Genomic DNA, 16,025 nt, shown 5'->3' with positions numbered 1-16,025 from the left:
CTCCAGCAGCTACAACCAACTGGGGAGCGAACCAGTACATGGAAGACCTCTCTTTCTCTCTGCCTCTCCTCTGTGTAACTCTGCCTTTCAAATAATAATAATAAAAAAAGTGTGCCTTTAAGGACAGGTAATTTTTCTCAGGGTAGTGATGACAGATTAATTTGGAAAATACCATTCTAGAAAAAAGGACTGATATAAACAGAAATGTGTTAAAAAATGTTCAAGAAAACAGTAAGGTATTCCAATACAGTAAATACCAGGGTGGATGGGAGCAGTCAGTAAACACAGCAAAGATGTTTGTGTGAGACTGCAAAAGGTCTTCCATGAACCTCTACGTCACTTCAAAGGGCAGCATGAAGTAAGGAAGTCCCAGCAGTGGAAGGCAGAGCCAGGTGGCAGCAGTATTCGTGGAGAAAGATGATACATATTTTAATAGTACCATCCAGCAGTTCCTAACACTGAATACAACAGGAACTTGATAGTTACAAACAATCTTCATTACAGTTGCTATTAAATCTCACTATGGAAGTGTTTGTATTTTAAAGTGCTTCAGGAAATTGGGCCTGGAACCAATCCCCCAAGGACATCTAGGAATGACTATTTTAGATTATTTCAAGTAAGTAAATTAGTTTTCACATTAACTTACCATTGTTGAATTCTAAAATTACAAAAGTTACAAAAATTATTACCTATATACCCTACCATATATATTCAGTCTGGATTTTATTTTTTACTTATTTTTTTCAAAAAAATTTATTTACTTATTTGAAAGGCAGAGTTAGAGAGAGGGGCCCTCCATCTGCTGGTTTACTCCCCAAATAATGGCAACTGCTAGAGCTGGCCAGGCTGAAGCTACGACTTTCTTCCTGGTTTCCCACGTGGGTGCAGGGGCCCAAGTACTTGGGCCACCTTCCACTGTTTTCCCAGGTGCATTAGCAGGGAACTGGATCAGAAGTGGAGCAGCTTGGACCGACACCTATATGGGATGCTGATGTCACAGGCAGCAGTTTTATATGCTACGCCACAATGCCGACCCCCTCAGCCCAGATTTTAAAGGTTTTAAGATTACAGGGAACTTTTCATAGTATAGGGGAGAGTTAACAGCGTAAGAGTTAACAGTCAGGCCCAGGCTTTTAACTTAGCCACTACCTAACTGCATGACTTTGGACCTGTTATTTGCCCAGTCTGTCTCAATTTTTTCCTCTGCAAAAGGAGGCTCATACCTACTTTGTTATTACAAGAATTAAATGTATATAATTATAAAAAAGCCCAAGAGTCAACTTATCATAATCATGAGCCATAGGGGTGGGCATCTGGCCAAGTGGTTAAGACACTGCTTGGAATGCCTGCATTCCACATGAGTCTGTCTGGGCTCCATCCCCAGGCTCCACTCTTGAGCAGAGCTTCCTGCTAACGAGTGACTGGGATCCTGCCACTCACATGGGAGACGTGGACTGAGTTCCTGCCGTACACCCATTTGGCTGCAGCTGGGGACCGTTGCAGCCATTTACGGTGAACCAGTGGATGGGAATGCTCTCAAACTTCAGCTATGCTAATACTTGAGACAAGACTTAAGTCCCCAGAAGGAAAGACAGAGTATTAGAAATTCAAGCATACGGTAGTAAGAGAACCTACCACTTTTCCAACGGGATTCTGAACACTGCCTGCAGACCAGTTCAGTAAAAGAGAGTTTGTCAAGTCCTGCTCTTACGCTATTTCCATTATCACTTTCATTGCTTTCATAGACAACTCATAATCTGTGGCACAGTCACAATCAGTTACCATCCATGAAGACACAAACATGACACTTTAACCTCTACTTAGCCTATCAGGATTATCTTTAGAAAGTAGTCAGCTGACTCTTGAGAAGACAATCTATTTGAGCTAATGTCCAGCAACAATATAAAGGGTGCTCAGGGAGGACAGCAAGTGCACATCCATCACACAGAGGTTCCACAAAGGCTCCTCACGGTGATGGATACATGCTGATTTTTCAGATGACAGTTTTCACATCCGTAAACAGTTATCTTAAAGTAAGCCTTTTACTATCTGCTTAGCATGGATGAGTCCTTAAATGTCATTTTCCTGATTGTAAAATTACAAAATATGAAGATATGTATATATATATATCCCACCCAACCCACAACTGATCATAATTAACATTTTGGTAGATCGCTTTTTCCTTTCCTTTTTGTGTACAAATGTACTTTAAAAAGGAGGACCGGGGGGCCAGTGCATTGGCATCGTAAAGCTGCCATCTGCAGTGCCAGCATCCCAGCTGCTCCACTTCCATCCAGCTCTCTGCCAGGGTGCCTGAGAAAGCAGTGGAGGATGGCCCAAGTGCTTTGGCCTCTGCACCCATGTGGGAGACCCAGAAGAGGCTCCTGGCTCCTGATTGGCCCAGCCCTGGCTGTTGTGGCCATTTAGAGAGTTAACCAACACATGGAGGATTGATCTCTCGCTCCCTCTTTCCTTCTTCCTTCCTCCCTCCCTCTCCTTTCAAATGAGTATATAAATTTTCAAGAAAAATAAGTAAAAAATAAAATCTGGACTGAACATATGTGGAAGGATATATAGGTAATAACTTTCATAGTAAGCTCCTAACTCCCAGCTCTGGACAGGCCCAGCTCCAGCTGTTGTGGCCACTTGAGGAATGAAATCAAAGGATGGAAGATCTGTCTCTCCTCTAACTCTGCCTTTCAAATAAACAAATCTTTAGAACTACTAGTAAGTTTACTTTCTCCTACATAGTTCTATATACATACCAACTTCTAGAAAACAGCAAACCCATTTTAGACCATATTCAGATTCCCTTGAAAACCAGGATACAATATAGTATTTCAGGAGCCCACGTGGTGATAGGAACAAGGGTCACACATCATCGAAGATGAAGCTCATCTAAGGGCCCCTCTAAAGGTTTTCTGTGGCCATAATTTCAAAGCCACACTAGGCAGTTAGGATCACCTCACTCTCAAGAGATTCTATAATCTATATATGCTTTCTTCTTTTTAACCAGAACATTCAGAAGAATTACTACAGAGCATATTCCCAAAGAATTTCTCAAGTTAAACTCTATTCCAGGAGCTTTCACTTAGTCAAGTGCTCATTACACTTATTTTAGGATAAAATACCTGAACAGGCCTAAAAGGCTCATCAGATTCCTTCCACCTAGAAAACAGGAGACAGACAATTTTCTCTATATCATTCCGAGGCCAAAGAATGAAATCCATCTCCTGAGTACAGCCAATTACATCCTACAAAATGAAATATAAAAAAAAAAATTACTTTAAAACAAAGCTGGAACAAGCAATGTCACAAACTATAGTTTATGGAAACCTTTTACATGTATAAAAGGCTCATATCATTTTACATCTGAAAAGGTAATGTTAATAAAACTGCATGTAATTTGAAGAGCTCATGGACTAATTTTGATTTTTTTTATATTGCATGGAATCCACATACAGTCACTGGGTCCAAATGTTCCTCCCACAAGACCTAGATTCATCAGTGCATGATGAAAACCTGAACTGAAGTTCTGGCTTGTTGTCAGTCATTAAGCCTTTATTTCTACCCTTCAAAATCAGGACCTATTTAATAAGGGTATCTTGGAACCTCTGAGACGAATCACTGTGCTATTTGAGCTGAAATGCTTTATTTAAAGATTTATTTATTTATTTATTTGAAAGTTAGAGTTACACAGAAAAGAGAAAGAGAAGCAGAAAAGAGGTCTTCCATCCGCTGGTTCACTCCCCAATTGGCCGTAATAGTTGGTGCTGTGTCAATCTGAAGCCAGGAGCTTCTTCCAGGTCTCTCACATGGGTGCAAGGGCCCAAGCACTTGGGCCATCTTCTGCTGCTTTCCCAGGCCATAACAGAGAGCTGGATGGGAAGTGGAGCAGCCAGGTCTGTTACAGGAGATCATATGGGATGCCAGCACTGCAGGCGGCGGCTTTATCTGCTACAACACAGCACTGGCCCATGAAATGCTAATTTTGTTATATGTTCTCAGACAGCCACTTTTCTCCAATCTTGTTATTTTTTACTGTCCTACCCAGCATATTACTTTTCAAAGGCCAATAAATCTTTTCTGTATCAGGACACAGTTATCTCAAGCCCTCCTCCTCAACACTTATTATTACAGGGATTTCTTGTTCAGGTATCCCACATTAATTTTCTATTTTTAAGATTTTACTTACTGGGACTAGTGCCATGGCGTAGCAGATAAAGCACCTGCGTGGGAGACCCTAAGGAAGCTCAAGGCTCCTGGCTTCAGATCGGCACAGCTCTGGCTGTTGTGGCCAATTGGGGAGTGAACCAGTGGATGGAAGACCTCGATATCTCTCTCTGCCTCTCTATGTAGCTCTTTCAAATTAAATAAATCGATATTAAGGGAAAAAAAAAAGAAGACAGAACTTACCCTTCTCATAGACTGGTATCGAGGAGCATGGAGCTGTACCACATCCTTTTGTAAAAGCTCAATGGAACTTTCCAAGGTATAGCTGGAATCTCGCACACCTTTCAGGATATTTTCTTCATAATTATTTGTCATGACTGGTATAACTTCAGACACTTCAAAAAGTGCTGATTTTTTCTTCTAAAAAATAAAAAAAAGTTATTAACCCACTGAGAGTACACTGTTGTTTAACACTCAGTCCATACTAACAAGGTCAAGTACTTTAACTCAGCAAAATTCTTAGAAATATTTAAATTTTATAACAAAAAGACAGTTCTCTCTCCCCCAACACTACGCACAACTTTATACAAACAGGCTATTACCAGAATGTTTAATTTCAGTTTTATAGTATTATGGTATTTATACCAAGTACTTATTTTAGACAACATTTCTTAATATATAAGAAACACTGCTAAGACTTAAAATGGATGATTTAACTGGTTCTGCATACAGCTACATTAAAATCTTGCCGGCTTATACAAAATGCTGCTCAAATTAACTGTCTTATTCTGTAAGTGGGCCCAGTTTACATTATCTTCTGGATATCCTGAGTGTAACCACACGTTAGCAATTTAAGAAAAGGAGGGGAAAATGTACACCAAATTGTGTTTTAAAACTACTTAAGACGTTCTCGCCTATAAAATTCTGTGCAATGGAGTACAGATTGTGAAGTATTTAGGGTAACTGCCCAGGTACTATTCACTCATAGAAAACGATTTTCACAGGCATTACAGATTAATACAATTGTTTTTTTTTTTTTAAATAGATTAAATGTAAAGATCTAGCCTCACCACTTATATCTTGGATTTTAAGAGCTATTCTTTGTTAATATCTCCAACTAAAATCTGATCTCAATTTTGCAGAAAACTAGCTTTAAAAAAAGAAAAAAATGGGTAAGAAAATCCTTGCTGCTACCCACTGGGACAATCTATCCAGAACACTTTACTTTAAAACCATCTTAAAAACCAAACTCTAGCAAGCAAGAGTGTTCTTAAATAGAAAAAACATTTAAGAATTACAAATGGGTAACAATCCGGACGCCTTCCCAAAAGTACTAAATACATACCACACTAAGATTTCTACAACTAGGTCATAATTTAAATGTAAATTCAAAGTGGCAATTCCTTATATTCATAGCCTAACCCAATGTCAGAAAGTCTTGTTGACAATTTAAGCAGCAGTCCCTTTTAATCACGCACAAAAAAATATATTCCTTTTATCACGTTCTCCTTGACTACTCATGTCATTATCTGCTATTTAACTGTGAAACTAACTCTGACCAAAATATTACTTCCTCTCTGGGTCAATTTGAATTTTCAAAAATGCAAACTTCTAAACACAAATTAACCATGTCAGCATTTAACTGCTCCTAAAAATTAAAGTGTAGTCTATTTCATTAAATATATGATAAAAGGTACCTGATTCATGAAGTTGAATAGACTGACCTCAACATACATTTTGATTCCAATTTAACACTTCCATCCTCTTTATACTTTTTATTAGATAATCTCTACATTCAGTTATAAAACTTCATATGTAACTCCAAATTACTGCAGTTTTACAAAGTTTCCCACCCCAGGTCAATTGCAAGTGGCTCCTCCTAACCTCTGGAAACAAATCTTCCCAAACCAATACTTAAGGACCTTCAATACAGTCACATTCAATTGCTGTGCTCAAGTCAAAAAATTATCCGTAAAGGTATAAAAGCATACAAAGCAAACTTTTTTCAACCTTTTTAACCTAATGTCAGTAATTACTTAAGAGTAACAACTTAATATGCACTTACAAAACCACTTGTGCTAATTCACATTAAGAACTTTAAATTACCTTCTCCTTGAATACAAAGGCAATATACATCTTGAAGTCAAACTGGTCAGCTAGAGATTCTTTTTTCTTTCTAAGCTGAGCACGTAGTCTGTTCAGAGCTTGTTTCTTCCGGGAGTTTGGGTCCCCCATTTTGAAATACAGGTGGTACTAAAGCCTTTGGAAATTGTCACTAAACTATGGGCACTTTTTCTTAAGACTCAAGTACAACAGAAACAAGTCATTTTTTTTCCTGCTAATATAATAGCTAAAATCACAACTGTATCCCCAAAACTGCACCTTCTGGCAATATTAGCAGACTGTCATATTACAGGGTCAAGAAACAAAAGCCGCTGTCCAGTCATGTCTGGACAGTAAAGTTTGGAATCAGGTGGGGAAAAGGAAGAGGAGGAAGGAAACAAAGGAGAAAATACTTGAACTAACTTTCTGGAAAACACATTTGGCTCAACTGCCAAAATAAAGGCTTTGGGGGGAATGAAAAGCCTAGTATCAGGATTTAGGTGTGTGATAAAACGACACCAGTCCAATCCTCAAAATCCATCCGTAACCCCCCTCCCTTTTAAGAAAAGGGACTAAAGAAAAGGAATGGGGAGAGGGGGATGTGATCCTTGCCTTCCAAACACAAAACGAAAACAAAAACAAAAACACCCAAAAAAAAAAAAAAAAAGGGTAGGGAATGAAACTGAAATATCCAATTGGATTTTACCCAGCCAGACCCATGGCTGTAGTACCTAATTAATTCTTAGTTATTTCAGATTTCACTATTGCTATGTATTGTCAGTGCTTGTTATTGATTACACTTGGTGGTGAGCAAAGAGAGAAGTGCAAAATCAGAGAAGGAAGGGGCGAGGTCCAGGGATTCCCCGCAATCGACTACAGTGTATACCGGGGGCGGACAGCTGTTGCCCGAGGGAGCCATGAGAAAAAACAGCGGAGTCACGACCCACTTCCCCATCACCCACGTCTCCACCCTCAGGCGGCTGCTAGTGCTGCTGCCAAGGAGAATCATGATGGCAGAGGGAGAGGGGGGTACGTGATACGGGGTGAACAGTTATTCCGGCGGTGGGCAGACCTATTTAACGCCCGGGATCCTGACGCCCCCAGCCCTGCAGTGAGCCCTACATTCCCCAGGGGAGCCTTCCCTGCGAGTGCGCCCCCGTGCGAGATGGTGGGATGTGCGGTCTTATCTTGGCGCGAGCATTGCTGGGGCCAAGGTGGCGGGTTCGTCGCCCCAGTCCCAGGCGGCGCCCGGGGACCACCTGCTCCCACCGCCCAGGCCCCACCCCCGCCCCCGCCCTCAGCGGCAGCGACTCACTCGCACCACGGGAGACACAGGATCCCTCGGGTTCGCACTCATTTCATCGTGGAAACAACTCCCGCCCGGGTAGGAGGCGGGAGAGGGTAAATGGGGAGGACCAGTGGGAAGAAAAGAAAATAATCGTGTTAATAGCAATTACTTCTTAAAAGTAAGCCCGCCCTCCCACCCACCCCCAACAAAAAGAAAAAAAAAAAAAAAAAAACTAAGTTCCCGGACTCCGGAGGAGCGCTCACGTCGAGCAGACCATGTTTCCCGAGTCTGCACGGCCGGGGGCGCTGGTCTGTCTCCCGAGGGCGGCGGGCCGGGCTCTCTCGGGCCTCTAGCCGCAGCCCGCGGGCGGAGCGGCGGCGGCGGCGGAGGCGGCGACGGCGGCGGCGCTGCTGGCGGCTCGGGCGGGAGCCATGTCAAGAGAACACCACCAGCCGACTGCGCCCCTCCACGCCCGCTGCAGAGCGCGCTAAGGCCCGGCCGCCCGCGCTGCTGCCGCCGCGTAGCCCCCGCCTGGGACCCATAGTCTGGCTCGGCGCCGGCGGCGGCGGAGGAGGAGGAGGAGGGAGGGACGGAGGCGACGGGACAGAGAAGGAGAACGAGAGGAAAAGAGGGGGAGGTCGGCGCTGGCGGGGAGGGAGCGGCCCTGCGCTAAGCGGCCTGTCAGCCGACGACGCCCCGGGATAAAGTTATTTCAGTTCAGGCATCTGCTCGCGAGTCTCTCTCTTCCCCCCAACAGACGGGCTTCCGCTCTCTGGAAAGGAGGCCGAGGAGACCGGACGGGGGAAAGGCCGCAGAAAAGGCGAGCGTCCGCAGTGGCACAGCCTCGTGCCCCCCACCGGCGGCTGCGGAAGCGTCGGCGGACTCGGGCGGCTCCCGGGTCCGGGGCAGAGTCGCGTCTGAGCGAAGCAGCGAGAACAAACAACTTAAAATGGCAGCGAGCGACGCTGCGTCACCCGCCCCTCACCGGCACCGCCCCGAGCCTTCTGCGGCTGCGCGCACCCCGGGACTGCACCATGTGCGCAGGAGTAGGGGGGGAGGCGAGTCTGGAGGCGGGAAGCTCTGCAGGGCCACCAAGAAAAGAGGAAATCATATTAGAAAGAGAAGATATTATAAAGGCTTTTAAATCGTGAACTTTTGAATTTGTCCTTTATACTTAGTATTTCAACCCCAAAAGTGAGTTTGACAATAGAGAATCCCCTTTTCTCCATCATGGACTTTCTGTGGGCGGGGAAAAGGGGGCTCCTTGCCTCTCCCTCCGCCCCCCTCCGTCAGGAGGTCCCCTCCAGAAGGGGGCTCCTCCCCCACTGACGTCATAAAGACACGCCCCGCACCCGCCCTGGCAAAGCACCCGGATGCAGTCTCCTGTCGTCCCGGATCTTAACCTTGTGGGCTCGGGCGGGGCGTGGAACCGAGCTAACGCCGCGCAGTGGCGGGGGGGATGGGCAGGGCCGGGGCGGGGCGAGGCGGGGAAAAGGAAAGTGTGTGCGGAAGGTTCCCTTTTCACTTGGCTGTTGGAGGTCGGCTCCCGGGCGTCTGCAGCCTCCTGTGGCACTGAGGCTGCGGCCCGGCGCCACGTGCCCGGGCGGGGAAGGGCTGTCCCAGGCTTCGCGGGGTTCGCGCTCTGCGAGCTGGGAGAGACGCCGCAGGAGCTTCTCCCACCGTCACGTGGAGATCCTCCACCAGGATCTCCCAGCAGCACCGATCTAACGTCCTTGGGGCTAACGGGGTTGTGTAAGTCATCAACAAAGGTCTATCCTCCAAGTAAAGCCCCGTGGCTCCTCTATTAGCAGCTCCGCGTTGAACCAAAATCGATGCGCTGCACGCACCCTTTTCACCCGTGCACCGCGGTAGAGAGTGGTGGGAATCCTCCAAAACCAAGGTATTTCCAACCTTGAAACAGAGCTCGCTTTTGCCTTGGTTCATTTGCACAATCACATAACGGTGGGAAGCTCTCCTGGGTAAAACTGAAGATATGTAGTTGATGGCACTGGTTTAGAGAGAAAAAAAAAAAGGGTTAGGAGAGAAATAGTGTGAAGAGTCAGATGGTGTAATAGGCAGCCTGGAAATTGAGGGTGGGAAATGTCCCCCTCAAAAGTTACCCTTGGCAAAGTCAGAAGTGCCCCCTGCCCGCTCCTAGGGAGCTTCCAGATTTACCATGAGTGGTCATTCCATCCTCCTGAGCTCACAAGTTACCTACCCACCCTTCTGGATGGCTTGTTTTATCATGAGCAAGCCAGATAGCATAAAGGACTAACGTGTCAGGTCTTTTGATGGGTTTGTCCCTGCCTTGTAACTGAATGTCAGTCAAAATTGTGCTTAAAAACTCACTTCCAGGGACCACTTCGGGTTTTTCCCTCTCTTGGGAGCCCCCTCCACTCCACTCTGACTGGAGGTCTTTGACTAACAAATCTTAATTTTTAAACTCTGCTTGTCCGCTTGGAAATAATCCTTCCGTGGGAGACAAAGAACCTAGGCAATAATATCTTCTCTGCCACCATTTTCCTGTAACATTAACACTGGCCCTAATTCTTATGTGATCCTTATCATGGAGGAATCAAATAACAGCTTTTTCTGAAATACAGTTCACATACCATAGTACTCACCAAGCTTGAAAATCTGGTGGTTTTTAAGATAGCCACAGAATTGTGCAGGCATCAGCTTATCATTTCAGGAAGAAAGCCTGTACCCATTTCCCTTCTTCCTCTCACCAAGCTCTGGGCAACCACCCATTTGGGTTCTGTCTGTAGATTTACCTTTCCTGAAATGTCATATACATGGAAATCTCTGAATATGTGATATTTTGTGACTGGTTTCTTTACCTAGCATGTTTTCAAGGTTCATGTTGTAGCATGAATCAATAATTCCTTTTTATGGCTAATAATCTGTTAAATGGCTACTGCATATTTTGTTTATCCATCAGTTAATAGGTTGCTGCTTTTTAGCTGTTATGCTGTTATACACATTTGTTTAAAATTTTGTATAGTTGTATTTTACTTTCTCTTTTAAAGATGTATTTGTTCATTTGAGAGGTAGAGGCACAGAGAGAAGAGACAAAGAGAGAGGTCTTCCATCCACTGGTTCACTCCCCAAATGTTCCAATCAGAGCTGGACCCATCCGAAGCCAGAAGCCAGGAGCTTCCTCCAGGTCTCCCACATGGATGCAGGGGCCCAAGCACTTGGACCATCTTCTGCGGCTTTCCCAGGCACATTAGCAGGGACATTGATGGGAAGTGGAGCAGCCCAGACTTGAACTGATGCCCATATGGGATGCTGAAACTGCAGGTGGAGGCTTAACCCACTACCCCACAGTGTTGGCCCCTACTTTTCTTTTTTAAAAAAATTTATTAATTTGAGGCCAGCGCTGTGACTCACTAGGCTAATTCTCCACCTGCGGCACCGGCACTCCGGGTTCTGTCTCGGTTGCTCCTCTTCCAGTCTCTGCTGTGGTCCGAGAAGGCAGTGGAGGACGGCCCAAGTCCTTGGGTCCTGCACCCACATGAGAGACAGGAGGAAGCACCTGGCTCCTGGCTTCAGATCGGCGCAGTGCGTCAGCCATAGTGGCCATTTTGGGGGTGAACCAACAGAAGGAAGACCTTTCTCTCTGTCTAACTCTGCCTGTCAAAAAAAAAATTATTAATTTGAAAGGCACAGCAAGAAAGAGAGAAAGATATATATTCCACCCATTGGCTCCCTCCCCAGTGGCTGCAACAGCCAGGACTAGAGCCAGGAGCCGGGACCATCTTGCCCAAGCCCTGGGGTCCATCATCAGCTCTGCCTTCTTATGCACACAGAAGGAAGCTGGATGGGAAGCAGTACAACCAGGACTTGAACCAGCGCTCTGATATGAGATGCTGACGTTGCAAGCAGCAGCTTAACTTGCTGTGCCACAAAGCCATCTCCTAGATAACATTTTCAATTCTCTTGGAGTGAAATATCAAGTTACATGTTGACAAGTTATCATGTCGACATGAGGAGATATCAGTTTGCTTTCCAAATCAGTCGCAAGCACCATTTTCATTTTCCATTCCTACCAGCAGGGTATGTAGGTCTCATTTCTCTACACCCATGTTATAGTTTTGCTGATTGTGCTAGCTGTAGTGACTTTGATTTGCCTTTCCCCCGTGTATTTATCGGCCATTCTATCTTTAGCAATGTCTATTAAGAGCTTTTGCCTGTATTTTAAATTTAAGGATTTTTAAAAAATTATTGAAGTGTAGGAGTTCTTTATTCTAGATATAAGCCCGCTACCAGAAATATGACTTCAAATATTTGTGGTTTTTTTCACTTTCTTGTGTCCTTTAGTTTTAAACTGCAATGTACCTTTTTTTATTCTTTCGTGTCTTGTGTGTTTGGTATCGTTTCAAAGACACCTTGAAGTATTTTTACACTACTATAATTATCATTAAAAAAAAAACAGGTTGGAGAAGATTGAAGAAACAATGGAGTTTTAAGTCTTGGTTACTATAAAAACAAAGATGGAGATAACCTGGCCACAAGGTGAGCAAATTCCTTTTCTTTTTAAGATTTATTTATTTATTTATTTGAAAGGCAGAGCTTCGGGGGGCGTGGGGGGGGTGGAGAGAGAGAGAGAGTCTTCCATTGGCTGGGTCACTCCTCAAATGGCCTCAATGGCCAGTGCTGAGCCAATCCAAAGCCAGGAGCCAGGAGCTTCTTCCGGGTCTCCCCCATGGGTGCAGGGGCCCAAGGACTTGGGCCATCTTGAATGCTTTCCCAGGCCACAGCAGAGAGCTGGATCAGAAGTGGAGCAACCAGGTCTCAAATCTCAAACCAGCACCCATATGGGATGCCAACACTGCAGGGAGAGACTGAGCCACTGTGCCACAGCGCCGGCCCCAAGGTGGGCAAATTCTATGAATTAGTGGACTATGGGGCTGTGCCAGCTCTTGGTGAGATGAGGCAGGAAACAGCAGCACTGTGCCCAGACGGAGGAAAACATTTGGAGTTTGTTTTCCCCCACGAGGCACAAAGGGTATAAATAGGAATGATGGCCGAAGGAAATACAGTTCTTAAAAGCCACTCTGTAACAGTTCCTCAAGAACATTCAAATGAAAGCCAGAAAGTCTCCAGATTTAGCTTTGCTAACTTACTTGAACTGCTTCAAACACAATGGGATCTGTGGAGTGATGACTGTGTTGACTAAAAGTATCTGCTTATATTCCCTCTGGGATTTTAAATTCCATCGTTAGATACATGTGTCAAATTTTCTTGGCTGAAATGAAGAAGTTACAGTGAAAAAATGTTTTGTTTGAGAGACAGATCTCCCATCTGCGGGTTAGCTCCCCAAATGCCCACAAAGTCCAGGGCTGACCTGGGCCTACGTTGGAAGCCAAGAATTCAATGTAGGTCTCCCATGTGGGTGGCAGGGACTCAACTACTTGAGTCATCGCCACTGCCTCCCAGGGTCTGCTTTGACAGGAAGCTGGAGTCAGGAGCCAGGACTCAAACCCAGGCACCCAGATGTGGAACAAGGGCACCTTGACCAGTTTTTTAACTGCTGGTCTAAATGTCCTCCTGCCCCTGAAGGAAGCATTTTTAACAAAACAGATTCTATACCCTCCTCCTGCCTGCAGAAACACATCCAGCCCAGCTTGGGGGCTCCTAGGTTTACCTCCCACCTTAAGGAAAGCTGACCCTGCACATCCCAATCTCCTGTGTTTATACTGAGTTAAGGAAGGATGACTCAAGCAGGTGCTTACTTGGCCTAAACATGTAACCTGATGAAGGCATCTTCCCTTCCCTTTTCATGCCTTGGATGACAAGGGCCGGCTGCTGGTGCTGTGAATGACCTGTGACTGATTAGGAAAGTTGCGTGAGGATTTCAGGAGCTACTGAGAGGAGATGGCTTGGAATGGCAGACCTCACACCCAGCTAAAGAGAAAGTATGCAGCCATGAACTGGGGGCAGTTGAGCTCCGCGGTGGGAGGCCTCCACCTGGCTGATGCCATCATCAGAACACAGCCTGGGATGGGCGCTGTGGCGCAACAGGTTAAAGTCCCAGCCTGCAGTGCCAGCATCCCAGATGGACACTGGTTTGAGTCCTGGCCACTTTACTTTTGATTCAACTTTCTGCTGTGGCCTGGGAAAACCGTAGAAGATGGCCCAAGTGCTTGGGCCCTTGCACCAGAGTGGGAGACCTGGAGGAAGCTCCTGGCTTCGGATCAGCTCAGCTCTGGCCATTGCAGCCATTTGGGGAGTGAACCAGTGGATGGAAGACCTCTCTCTCTTTCTGACTCTACCTCTCTCTATAACTCTTTCAGATAAAATAAAATACATCTTATAAAAAAAAAAAAGAAGAAGAAGAAGAAGAAGAAGAACACAGCCTGAGGATCTGTTTGTCAATCGACTAGAGTCTTTTTTCTAACCTCCATCTGCAGCTACCCCTGATTAGAACCTATTAAGCCACTGAGGCCTAACCCCCCCCACAACTGGTGAAACAGCCCGGATCATCTAAAGACGAGTGGAATGTCTGTTACTTAGGAAAGCCCTTTACCTGGATGTGCCAAATTGCTGAAACAAGACATTGTAATAAAATAAAAGGGGAGGGGGTGGCTTTACCAACAGGCCCTTCTGCAACAGGACCCCTCCCAAAAAAAGCGACAGAAGTAGACTCAGTGTCAGCTCCCCGCTGGCTCCCTGGGAAGCCTACAATCCTATCCCAAACCTCATCTGTGCCTCCTTTCTACAATAAAAGTCTCTTTGGCTTTAAGCCATCATCTCTGTGCCTCTGCGAGCCCTAAAATCCTAAAACCTAACACCTTTTCTCTTTAAAAGCCCTATTTGCTGGCTTGCTGGGACAGAGAAAGCACACCAGAGAAGCACACTCTTTCTCCAAGACTTCTTGAAATGAACTCATTACTCTCTCCGACTCCCGTCTCTGGTTCAACTGGCTGTCCGTCGGTGAGCAGCGAGGGCCTGGTGATTTTGCCCAGTAACAAGTATGTGACAGTAAGACAGCCAGTTATTTAACAATTATTCTTCAGTATTTTAAAAAGAACCAGTCTTCTCTTACCTTCAAAACACAATATCCAGGGCCGGTGCTGTGGCGCAGTGGGTTAACGCCCTGGCCTGAAGCACCAGCATCCTATATGGGCGCCGGTTTGAGTCCCGGCTGCTCCTCTTCTGATCCAGCTCTCTTCTATGGCCTGGGAAAGCAGTAGAAGATGGCCCAAGTCCTTGGGCCCCTGCACCCACATGGGAGACCCGGAAGAAGCTCCTGGCTCCTGGCTTCGGATCCGTGCGGCTCCGGCCATTGCAGCCATCTGGGGAGTGAACCATTGGATGGAAGACCTCTCTATCTGCCTCTCCCTCTCTCTCTGTGTAACTCTGACTTTCAAGGACAATAAATGAAAAATCTTAAAAAAAAAAAAACAAAAAACACAACATCCTCTGCTCTTAAAAACACACATTCTCTGCTCTTACAAAAATCTAGTTTTCTCAACATTCTCACCCTCCCCCCCCCATATGTATGACCAACAAGCACACTAGATTTTTCAGGAGTTCTCAAATATTTTGTTCTTTCATTGTTGCTCTGAGGCTTATCAGTCATGGGTCTTGATGTCTGGCCACGTTTATGATGACCACTTCCATAAGCGTGAGAGACGTCGACAAAGACCAGCTGTTTGCCTTGACTCCACAGACCTAGAGAACTACTTCTGGTTCTCAACAGTTTATTTATTCCTAACAGCAGCAGCATCAGGCCTTCAGAGTCCAGCCCAAGATCTGTGGTCTAAGACAACCATGATCATATAATCAAATAAACATTCACGGTCCAGTAGGAACCATTGCTGCCGTGGACTCTAGCACACTAAGACCTCCTGAATGTCACATGTTACTAAACAAAAAAGACATAAAAAGGAGAGGCTTTATTTTGAGGCCTTTGCTTACCCATTATTTAGGGATGTCGGGACAGCTCACTCATTTCTCCTTTAGTTTCCCCCTGTTTCATGCATGCCCAAAGTGTGGAAGTCTTTACTTATTTGCAGGCTGATAGATGGACAGTTCCTGAGAGCAGTCATAGGATTCAAAAATGAGGCTTGGCCAGGTAAACAGCCCTCGTGGTGGACTTTGGCACAGAGCTGAGACCCAGCCAAACCTGCAGGTGAAAGAGTTGAGAGAGACAGAGAGTGAGAGTGAGAGCGATAGCTCTTTTACCCACTAGTTCACTCCCCAGATGGCAGCAATAGCCTGGCCTGAGCCAGGAGCTTCATACTGGTCCCCCACATAGGTACAAGGGTCCAAACACTTCAGCCACCTTCAACTGCCTTTTTTTTTTTTTTTTTTTTTTTTTTTGACAGGCAGAGTGGATAGTGAGAGAGAGAGAGACAGAGAGAAAGGTCTTCCTTTTTGCTGTTGGTTCACCCTCCAATGGCCGCTGTGGCTGGCTCATCATGCTGATCTAAAGCCAGGATCCAGGTGCTTC

At 45.5% G+C, this 16,025-nt stretch overlaps 1 protein-coding gene and 1 long non-coding RNA gene across 15 annotated transcripts in view; one reads left to right on the top strand and one right to left on the bottom strand.

Moving 5' to 3' along the window:
• C3H6orf62 (chromosome 3 C6orf62 homolog) overlaps nt 1–16,025 on the bottom strand; it is an 85,311-nt gene that overhangs the window by 21,323 nt on the left and 47,963 nt on the right. For 6 of the 14 annotated variants that reach the window (XM_062185180.1, XM_062185183.1, XM_062185190.1 and 3 more), the window contains exons 1-3: nt 6,280–7,759; nt 4,417–4,593; nt 3,132–3,254 (exon numbers count right to left, since the gene is read on the bottom strand). In XM_062185180.1, coding sequence (XP_062041164.1) covers nt 3,132–3,254; nt 4,417–4,593; nt 6,280–6,408 — 429 coding nt within the window. In that variant the 5' untranslated portion in view covers nt 6,409–7,759. Of the gene's footprint in view, nt 1–3,131; nt 3,255–4,416; nt 4,594–6,279; nt 7,760–9,411; nt 9,573–14,615; nt 14,749–15,490; nt 15,699–16,025 lie in introns of those variants that run through there. The other 8 variants (XM_062185193.1, XM_062185203.1, XM_062185186.1 and 5 more) reach the window with 6 other exon arrangements.
• On the top strand, nt 9,085–14,272 carry LOC133754884 (uncharacterized). The gene is made up of 3 exons (XR_009865332.1): nt 9,085–9,464; nt 12,003–12,082; nt 13,864–14,272. It is a non-coding gene; the product is annotated as an uncharacterized LOC133754884 (long non-coding RNA).

This window comes from Lepus europaeus, chromosome 3, assembly GCF_033115175.1.
Source record: "Lepus europaeus isolate LE1 chromosome 3, mLepTim1.pri, whole genome shotgun sequence".
Taxonomy (NCBI): domain Eukaryota; kingdom Metazoa; phylum Chordata; class Mammalia; order Lagomorpha; family Leporidae; genus Lepus; species Lepus europaeus.
Note: the sequence above shows the minus strand (reverse complement) of the source record. Positions and strands in the feature narration are given on the sequence as shown.